Genomic DNA, 10,083 nt, shown 5'->3' on the forward strand with positions numbered 1-10,083 from the left:
GTTGGAAACAAGGTATAAAAGAGGTTTGTTACTTTTGATAACCATTATCTGAAGATGATCGATTCTGTACTGGACTCGTTCGCCGCCTATCAGCAATATCATACTGATATCGAGGAGGTGAAGATTCTCGCTTTCGATCTCTTCCAAAATTGTCATGATGTCGTCGCTCTCGATATGTGGTTCTTCGAATTGGGGAGATGCTTCGATGATGCTCTGGGGACCACCGAGGGGATTTGTGTCCTCGAAACTCTTCTCGTAACTGTCGTTGCCATCGAGGAGGAGATGAGCTTCGTCGCTGATACCTTTCCCGCGGGGATGAACTACGTTGGCGATATCTATGTAGAGATGGGCTCCTTCGAGATGAGCCTCTACGTGATGGAGACCAATTCACTTTTCGACGAGGAGGAGAATGAGAAATATTCTGTCGGTGATAACGAGAAGAGCTTCGACGTGAGCGAGAAATACTTCGACGACGAGGAGAGATGCTGTAACGGGAACGAGAAATACTCCGATGCGAGCGAGAGATACTGTGGCGAGAACGGCTATAGCGACGGGAGCGAGAAGTGCTTCGATGAGATGGAGAGTGACTACGATGGCGTTGAATACTCCGATGAGACACACTTCGACGCCTAGAAACCTTAGGAATAGAAGGAGAACGATCCTGATGGGAATCGCCATGAGCCAATGATTCTTTCGTAACCACCTCAGTTCTCTCCTTAGAATGAGAAATAGCTTTCTCCCTCTCCATAGTGCGAGAATTACCATTTCGTGTTGACACTTCAGATTCCGTAGTGCTGGATTTCGAAGAATTCGTAGAAAATATCGCAGGAATACTCAGTTTCATATCTAATTGTGATGGGCGTTTCTCCAGAAGTGTTTTATCGAAGAATGCAAGGGAACCATCTCGAGTAGCCTTATGGATACTCACAGATTCGACACGTTGCAAACGAGTTGATTTGACTTGAAAACGATGAGTATTCAAAGATGCTGCATATGGCGGGAGATCAGGTGGATGGTTCCTAACTTCATCAAAATATGAGTTTTGAAGTAACTAGATAGAATAATCATTCATAGTTCATACTTGATCAGCAGAAAGACGTTTATCAGGTGCAATTTGTAACATACTTGTTAACAAATTCATGGCTTCTTCTGTCAACCATGAAGGATTACAAATTCCGACAATTCCACTACGATCCTTTAAATGCTTTTCGAGATTTGGTTGATATCGTTTTTGCTCATAATGGGACTTTCTAGGGAATTAGAGAAATCAACAGAATTACTTCACAAGACCCTGAATATATGGATCATCAGGCAGACCACAGGCTTTAAAAATCACATGCAATTCTTCTTGCTAGACATTACAAAAATGAAGAATCCCAACCTCATTATTTGAGTGCGTAGGGAATATTGGAGTTCCTGTAAGGAGTTCTCCAAAAATACAGCCAGCAGACCAGATATCAGCCTTAGTATCGTAATGAGTTTCACCAAGGAGTAATTCAGGAGGTCGGTACCACAGCGTCATTACATTGTTTGTATAGTGCATATCATCTCCATATTTCAGCTTCCGAGCAAGACCGAAGTCGGTTAGCTTTATAACATGAGTATTACTCACAAGAATGTTGGATGTCTTCAAATCACGATGCATAATCATGTTTTTGTGAAGGTATGATAGTGCATTCAGCAATTGGTACATATACCACTTTACATGAATTGCAGAGTATCTAAAAATGAATCAAATCCAATAGACTATACATAGGCAATTTGCACTCTTTGGCTAGTTGAAGAATGCCCCACATGTCATGATCTACGTAGTCCATGATCATGCAAATGGGATTCAGTTTTGTATAGTCCATAGAAAGGTTTACTACATCGGAAATGTCGACAAACACATACCTTGAGGAGATACAATATCGAATAACTTCACAATGTTTTCATGATTCGTACTCTTTAAAAATCGAATTTCACGAATTGTGGAAACGCTGACGCCATTGCTAAGTGAACTATCACGAAAGCGGATCTATGTCTAAAGAAGAAGGAGAACAATATACAAATTTGATAGCACAGATCTTCCCATCACTAGTATTCCTCGCTTTATATACATCACCATAAGTTCCCTCTCCAATCTTGTCCAGCAACTCAAATCCCTCCAATGAATAGTCCTCCATACTTACACAACCACTTCCAATAGATCTGGCTGAATAGAAGAGATTCAAAGGGCTATTTGAGCGATCTGATCGTTTATAGATTGTCCAAATTAGCTCTATTATTGTAATACCAAAATCGTCTGGATTTGTCATTTCCATACTAGTATTATAAGAACCCATGGAAAAACAACTCTTGATATCTACAGGGATCGTGAAAAATGCCAGTGGAAGTGCCTATGTCGAATTAGGAAACATGAAGATTCTGTGCTCTGTACATGGTCCTAGAGATACATTTCTGATGCAAGGAGTGAACGAGAAAGGAAAACTCTTCTGCGATTTCAAATATGCCCCTTTTGCAAAGAAAGACAGTTATGGAACTGGAGGTGAGGTAATTTTGACACTTCCACTTCATACAATAGGATCGTGAGACTCGATCGATTTCTTCCCTTCTTGAGAAGACGATCATGTCCACTGTTGATGTTGATTCATTCCCAAAGGCTGTTGTAGAGGCCTACGTTCGAGTGTTGGAAGTAGATGGAGATCCTCTTGGTTTGTCGATGATGTGCGTTTCTCTTGCTTTAACAGATGCGGGGATTAATTTGTTTGGACTCCTTGGATGCTCTTGTGTGGTATGGATGTATATTTAATCTTGACAATTAGAGTGTGATGAAGGATAACTCGATTATAATAAATCCTACCTCCTCTGAAATAAAAAACTGTAAATGTTATACAACTATCGCTATTCTGAATTCCACCAAAGTTGGCATGTTACTCCCACTTTACTGTAGGAAGTAGTTTACGTATCCCACTGTGGAGCAGTGACACCGGAGATTTGTGCTATGGTTTATTTGAATTTGTTTCCTTACTGGTAGAGTATATCGAAAGCTGTTGAAGAGTCATCACGGCTATGTATAACAATGCGTGATTACTTGATCCAAGTCAGTGCTTAGTGTGTTTATTTAGTATTTGTTTGTGTGAAGACTCCCGCTCTTTTTCGAATTGCCACATTCCTAATGGAGGAAGCATCTTCAGACGTGTTTCGCATCCTGATTGCCACAGACAATCATTTAGGATACAGGTAGCTCTGTAATAATTCAAATGATATATTAGAGAGTCGGATCCAATTATCGGAAATGACTCCTTCCAAACGTTTGAATTCATCCTAAAGACTGCTGTAGAAAAGAAGGTTGGTTGATTTAGAGTTCGTTAAGTCTTAGGTCGATTTTCTCTTGCTTGGAGGCGATCTGTTTGATGCCAATAAGCCATCAAGGAATACCCTGAATAAGACAATTGAGTTGCTTAACAAATACTGTTTAGGAACCGGTGACATTGATTTCACGTTCCTCCCAACAGAAGACTCTCCCTTGGTTACTCTGTGAGATTATATGAGTTTTCTAATGGAATAGACCAGTTAACTATGAAGATGAGAATCTAAACATTTCGCTTCCTGTCTTTGCTATTCACGGAAACCACGATGACCCAACTCGTGAAGTAGAAATACCTATATCGTATGATGGATAGGGCGCAGAAGGAGAGGCTCTGTCTGCTCTAGACATTCTCAATTCAACTCGTTTAATCAATTACTTCGCCCGTGTTCAGAAGTGAATTCGTTCTCTTTCTTTCATTCTTAGTGTTGATAATATCCAGATTCGACCTCTTCTCTTCCGGAAAGGCAAATCTCGTTTGGCTATCTATGGAATGGGATATGTTCCTGATGAAAGACTCTCTAGGATGTTTGAGCAACATCGAGTAACATTCTTTAGGCCACCTGAGGAGGATCAATGGTTCAATCTGTTTGTCATCCATCAGAATTGTGAATCACGTCCTAATATGCGTTCAATGCGTCTGGATTTGTTACCCCAGTTCCTCCAGCTTGTCATCTGGGGACATGAACATGAATGCCGGATTAACCCTTCATGGAATGATGAAGGAGTGAGAACAGAACACAATTCTGATAAGTAGAAATTCTACACGATGCAACCCGGTTCTTCATGTGTGACATCACTAATCGAAGCGGAGACAGTACCAAAACATGTTGGCTTAATTGAAATCCAAGAAAAGGATTTTCGTGTACTACCAATTCCCATTCCGAATGTATCTCTCATCATGTGCTTTTAGGTAGATGCGTCCTTTTTTCTTCCGTCAGTTGTCATTATCGTCATATAGGCAACTCAATCCTTCCTCTCCAACGATCACATCAGAAATAGAGACCCTTTTTGACACTGAAATGGCGAATATTTTGGGATCTGTATCTTCTGATTCAACACTTCCTCTAGTTCGATTATCGGTTGATGTAACTGGATTCCCATCTATTCCTATCCAAATCTATGGTGCCAAATATGTGGGGAAAATCGCTAATCCGAATTCACTTCTGAATTTGCGTCGCAAACGAGTTACCAACACTGGAGTGTCCCGGTCCGAAAATGATGAATGTGCTCCTGAGATTGTTGGAGGTAAAGCTCAATTCGACCTAATGGTAAGTTTGATTGAACACAGTGTAGCTGAAGCGGGTGGTTTGCAATTGTTGAATGAGCGACATATGAGAGAGGCATGTAGGTGTTATGAGAGATATGTGATACAGTGTCTCAATTTGTGAATAAGGGTTGCTCTACTTCATGGCATACGATGTTGGTTCATCTTGGACGATTAGTGGGGACAATGACAGAAACTCTAGATATGACTGGATCGGATCCTACCAGTATTCTAAAGGCAATTAAGGAGGTTGATGTGGGAAGTGGAACTGATCTCTAGAAGTATGATAAGGATGGAGTGGAGTATCTTTCTACACTGAGGTAGAAGAATGTAGGTGGAATTAATTGTTAGTCGTGATATGAACGTTGAGGAAGTGGAGGAAATTGTGGACCTCAATGAAGATTCTGACAATGGCCCTGCTCCAAAGAGGAAAACGATTCAGTAGGACTGAAAATAGTCATTCATTCTAGAAGGAAGCGAGGTGCTGCTTCTGGTCGTCAAACAAAAGGAGGAATTGTATAATAGAATGAATGCAAGTGTTTGTTGGAACTACTTTGGAGACCGAAACCCCGTTTTCGCTATGTTCTTATATTCTCTCCAATTATCAAATGTTTGCTGTTAAGAAGTTGATTACCCCTCTTAAAACGGTAGCTAGGATAGGAAAAATGAATATTTCCAGCACAAGTGCCTTGTTTGAGAAGTTCAATATTCTGGTTCCTCCTATGGGGGAATCAATCAAAAACGGTATATATAACCAATTAGAATGATCTTTAGGCACTTTAGTGCAATGGGAAAAACAACCTGGGGAGTTTGTCGATGTAGATGATGTTGTAGCAGTTGTTGAAACCGACAAAGTACCGAAAATTCGTGAGATTGACCATTAGGTGAGTATGGATGTTCGTTGTGATAAGGCTGGTTATCTCGTGAAGCAATTAGCAAAGCCTGACGATACAGTAAATGTTGGCGCAGTGATTGCAGAAATGAACACTGAGAAGTGTTAATCGTGTTTGTTACAAAGAAGCGAACTATGAATGGAACATCCGAATGTACATAAATCGCCTAATAAATTCCACACCACTCTTACACAAGCCAAGACCCATAACTAGAGATTAGACATGAACAAGAGAACTACCTATCAAAATGGCACAAAGCACAACAATCACATAGAAAATTAGTGAGCTATTCCACAGATTTGTCGTTGTATCCTGTAACAACTCATCTCCATTATACATCAAACAGCGAATCAATCTTTGATCCTGCTGGAGTTCAAGATAATCTTCATTCGGTGTAGTTAACTCCTCCTTTCCAAACTTCGAGTTTTCTGACCACAAATACCGTCTAAAATATGAGTACACCAAGGAACACTCAGTGCCCGCAGCACACAATTCACGATCCTTAAGCATACTATCCTGAAGATGGGCTATTGTGTCTTCTTTCTGATGTCCCTCCACCTCACAGTGATGAAGTGTCTCTTCTATAGAAATTCTGTTCTTTTTCTCTAGAAGGATCTCCTCCTGCAGTTTGTTAATCTCTTTGTCCTTATCCATAAGCAGCGATTCGCTCTCTCTCTTCATTCTCTCCATCATTTCCTCCATCTCTCTCTGCTTCAATACGATTTCTTCATCCTTCTGTTGTAACAAAAGAGTCTGTGATTTCAACTCATTTTCAGCCACATCCAGAGAGTGCTCGAGACGACGTACCTCTAACTCCTGCTCCGAGAATGAGTTACGACACTCATGAAGCTTCTTCTCCAATGATTCTGTGATACTGATCTGATGTTGAGTTTGACGAAGCTGGGTTTCAAGAACTGACTGTTGGTTAAGAAGCGATTGAGAGTAGAGTTTCTCTTGTTCCAATTGATGGACTAATGAAATTCTTTCTCCTTGGAGCGACTCCATCTCACTTTTTTGGAAGGCAAGCGTATTGTGTAGATGGTCCAATTGAATATGGAGATCTGTTGTATTCTCACACTCAATGTTGGGACAACTAATATCAGGACACTCAACAGAAGGACACTCAACAGAAGGACACTCAACAGAAGGACAATCCACAACAGGACAATTGATTGGAGGACATGTACACTTAGGACACTCCACAATAGGACAATTGATTGGAGGACATTCAATCGAAGGGCAATTACAGTCTGGACATTCTATGACAGGTGTCACAATAGGAGGTGGTGATGAACGAGAATGGAAGAAGGTGATGAACGAGTCCCACACTCTCAATAAATGATGCTTGATCTTCCAACCAGTTTCACTGATCCATTCTCGGATTCGATAGCCTGTGCTTGCTGTCGGCTGACACTGACACTGAGGATTGAGATCCGAACGTTCTGATGATTGGAAGAATGCGATAAGAATGAAAATATTGAAACAGACTAAGGCGATCCCAAGTAGAATTAGAAGGATATGAAGGAACTTCTAGAAGTAAAAGAAGGAATAGAAGGAGACTTGAATACGAGGAGAAGACTTAAGATAATTCATGAGAGAAGAGAAGGAGTATGATGAAATTGAATGAGACTGGGGTGGTCTATGCGACTTCATAGAAACAGAAGATGAAGGAACTGAAGGTTTCGGAGGCTCTGGAGGAGAAGATACAGAAGTGACAGGAGGAACAGGAGCTGGAGTAACTGATGGAGAAGTCACATTAGTGGATTCATTCACACTCCTTTCAATAGTAGAAGAAGATGGGGTATTAATCAATGCTAACTTCTCAGAGAGAATCATAGAAGCATCATTGTAGAGACCAATTACATCGGGATCGAGTCGTTTAAATGCAAAAAGGGATTTTAAAACAACCAACAGCCTTGAAATAGCCTGAAGATTGCTAATATCGGAGATGTTCTTCTGAATCACCTGATATGTGCATTTGATCACAAAGGATAATGTATGTTCATCTAGAAGGTTACATAAATAGAATAAACGAACCATTCACATTATGACTCATCAAGGAATAAAGGAACATGCGAACCTCAGTAGTATCAGAAGAATTTTTGACAAATTGAATCACCGAACTCTCAATTAAATCTTGAAAATCCTAGACTCAACGATCTCAATCAAGCATACTAGCGAGTGAGTATAGAATTGGATTAAAACAGAAGAAATCTTCACGAAAAAGACAGAAGAATGATCTTTGAGAGAAGATGCCATAATTGAAACTAAACGCATATCCTCTCTCATCAAATCGGCATCAGAATGTTGTACATCCATCTCCATCATCATCTACTCAGTATTCACCGAATGCCATCCATACAGCAATGTCTCCATAGACTCCTTCAATCAATTTCCAATCTGTTAAATCATTGATCTGTTGAAGATTATCTTGAAGTGAAGTAATGGCAGTTTCACGATTTGTTGCAGTCGTTGTCTCAACAATCGCTTGCAGACAATTAGCAATCTAACCAATTTAAGGGAAATAGAGCTCATTACCCTCTTTTCAGTCATTCTTTGGGTTTTCAACCTATTATTGGGTGGCGCAATTGTTCCCTATTATCTGTTGTGTTGTAGATCTATGTTTTGATAGGTAAATTGAAATAGCTAGCATAAGTTTAGCACCTCAGAAGAAAAGAATTGAAATGGTATCTTTGAACATCTTATATCAATAAAAGCGTTAGCAGCATTGCAACCATGATTGCAGCAAACTATACTATATATTTTGAATAATAGTATATATGGGACACCACATGTAGTGGAAAGAGAAAGAAATGTCCTTAATATATAATAACACCTTATTATTGTATTTTACGCTCTATAAAATAAACTATTAGGAGCCCTACTATCCTTCCACCTTTCCCTATTTCCCCTTTTCATCTGACTCATATTTCTTTATAACTGACAATGCTTGCTAGTACGTTACAATATTCCTTTAGATAATTGTTGTAGAGGCTGCTCGTGCTCTTAAGCCTACTTTCATTCGTTCCTTTGCTACCAGCCGCTGGGCTGCTGTAAGTGTCTTAATTCATCATATAATGAGATAGGTGGCTCAGGCTCCTCCAGATGCCATTCTTGGACTGAATGAACAGTTCAAGGCTGATAAGGATCCTCGTAAGATCTCTCTCGGAGTGGGTGCTTACCGTGATGACAACGGAAAGCCCGTGATTCTCCCCTGCGTTGCTGAGGCTGAGAGACGTATTGCTGGAAAGAGTGATCACGAGTATCCTCCTATTCAGGGTCTTCCTGATTTCAACCGTCTTGCTGCTGAGTTCGTCTATGGAGCCGATAGTCCTGCTATTAAGGAAGATCGTATTGCTGTGTGCCAGGCTCTGTCCGGAACTGGTTCTCTGCGTCTGATTGGAGATTTCCTGAAGAACGTGAAGGGTTATGAGCGTGTTTACATTCCTAATCCCACTTGGCCCAACCACTTCGGTGTGTTCAATGCTGCTGGAATTCCCAATGTGAAGTACACTTATCTGGATGCCAACAACAGATTGAACTTTGACGGTATTCTGAACGAGATTAAGAATGCTCCTGCTAAGTCTGCCTTCCTGTTCCATGCTTGCGCTCACAACCCTACTGGCGTGGATCCCACCAAGGAGCAGTGGAAGCAGATCAGCCAGGCTGTGAAGGCTGCTAACTGTGGTGTTATCTTTGATTGCGCTTATCAGGGATTCGCCTCTGGAGATATGGAGGGTGATGCCTTCGCCATTCGTCAGTTCGTTGCTGATGGACATCAGATCTGTTTGGCCCAGTCCTTCGCTAAGAACTTCGGTCTTTATGGAGAGCGTTGCGGAGCTGCTTCCGTTGTGTGCGCCTCCAAGGAGGAGAAGGAGCGTGTCCTGTCTCAGCTGAAGGTGGCTGCTCGTACTCTGTGGTCCAATCCTCCACTGTATGGAGCTCGTATTGTCCAGACCGTTCTGGGTGATCCCAAGCTGAAGGCTCAGTGGTATGAGGAATGCGCTGGAATGGCTCATCGTATCATCTCGATGCGTCAGGCTCTGGTTGAGAACTTGAAGAAGGCTGGAAGCACTCGTGACTGGTCTCATATTACTAGCCAGATCGGTATGTTTGCTTATACTGGTCTGACCAAGGAGCAAGTCGAGAGATGCATCAAGGAGTATCACATCTACTTGACCATGAACGGACGTATCTCCATTGCTGGACTTAACACTCACAACGTGGAGTACGTTGCTAAGGCTTTCCATGAGGTGACCAAGAACTAAGACTATTCGTAATATGTGGTATGTTTGTTCCAACAAACAGAAGAATCCTCTTTGGTTCCAAATAGAATGTGAATCAATGTGATGATTCGACTATCAGTTTGGATATGATTCATATGAAACAAGAATAATATAAGAAAAAGAATCAATCCACAGTCGATAACAACAATTCTAACAAGATGATAACAAATGTCATGTAGACCCGTAATCCAAGTAACCAGAAAGGAGGTAGGTTTTCTGTGCTCTGTTGCCAGCCTCCAGCGGTCCCCCACTCATTAAGAATCAGGACTTCTCGAATTCCTAAGAGAA

At 41.1% G+C, this 10,083-nt stretch overlaps 5 protein-coding genes across 5 annotated transcripts; 3 read left to right on the forward strand and 2 right to left on the reverse strand.

Moving 5' to 3' along the window:
- Positions 1-28: 28 nt before the first annotated feature.
- On the reverse strand, positions 29-2,165 carry JH06_0698 (cyclin-dependent kinase c-2; the record flags this gene model as incomplete). The annotated part of the gene is made up of 7 exons (XM_014673642.1): positions 29-1,051; positions 1,082-1,250; positions 1,281-1,351; positions 1,382-1,721; positions 1,753-1,864; positions 1,894-2,017; positions 2,049-2,165. The coding sequence occupies 7 exons, from the start codon at positions 2,163-2,165 to the stop codon at positions 29-31; spliced, it is 1,956 nt and encodes a 651-aa protein (XP_014529128.1).
- A 157-nt stretch (positions 2,166-2,322) lies between these two features.
- JH06_0699 (double-strand break repair hypothetical protein) lies at positions 2,323-5,138 on the forward strand (the record flags this gene model as incomplete). The annotated part of the gene is made up of 13 exons (XM_014673643.1): positions 2,323-2,422; positions 2,565-2,773; positions 2,805-2,903; positions 3,362-3,519; positions 3,551-3,635; positions 3,666-3,745; positions 3,776-4,076; positions 4,107-4,238; positions 4,267-4,696; positions 4,726-4,865; positions 4,896-4,936; positions 4,968-5,057; positions 5,087-5,138. The coding sequence occupies 13 exons, from the start codon at positions 2,323-2,325 to the stop codon at positions 5,136-5,138; spliced, it is 1,917 nt and encodes a 638-aa protein (XP_014529129.1).
- Positions 5,139-5,224: 86 nt separating this feature from the next.
- On the forward strand, positions 5,225-5,617 carry JH06_0700 (diapophytoene dehydrogenase; the record flags this gene model as incomplete). Its single annotated transcript, XM_014673644.1, is given in 4 exon segments — positions 5,225-5,360; positions 5,391-5,434; positions 5,451-5,483; positions 5,501-5,617. The coding sequence occupies 4 exon segments, from the start codon at positions 5,225-5,227 to the stop codon at positions 5,615-5,617; spliced, it is 330 nt and encodes a 109-aa protein (XP_014529130.1).
- Positions 5,618-5,641: 24 nt separating this feature from the next.
- JH06_0701 (hypothetical protein) lies at positions 5,642-7,840 on the reverse strand (the record flags this gene model as incomplete). The annotated part of the gene is made up of 5 exons (XM_014673645.1): positions 5,642-5,718; positions 5,749-7,039; positions 7,070-7,515; positions 7,547-7,655; positions 7,685-7,840. 5 exons carry the CDS (start codon positions 7,838-7,840, stop codon positions 5,642-5,644), a joined length of 2,079 nt encoding a protein of 692 aa, XP_014529131.1.
- A 615-nt stretch (positions 7,841-8,455) lies between these two features.
- On the forward strand, positions 8,456-9,777 carry JH06_5550 (aspartate aminotransferase; the record flags this gene model as incomplete). Its single annotated transcript, XM_014673646.1, has 3 exons — positions 8,456-8,465; positions 8,501-8,562; positions 8,596-9,777. 3 exons carry the CDS (start codon positions 8,456-8,458, stop codon positions 9,775-9,777), a joined length of 1,254 nt encoding a protein of 417 aa, XP_014529132.1.
- Positions 9,778-10,083: the final 306 nt, after the last annotated feature.

Source organism: Blastocystis sp. subtype 4, assembly GCF_000743755.1.
Source record: "Blastocystis sp. subtype 4 strain WR1 chromosome Unknown seqid_0033, whole genome shotgun sequence".
NCBI classification, from domain to species: Eukaryota; class Bigyra; order Opalinata; family Blastocystidae; genus Blastocystis; species Blastocystis sp. subtype 4.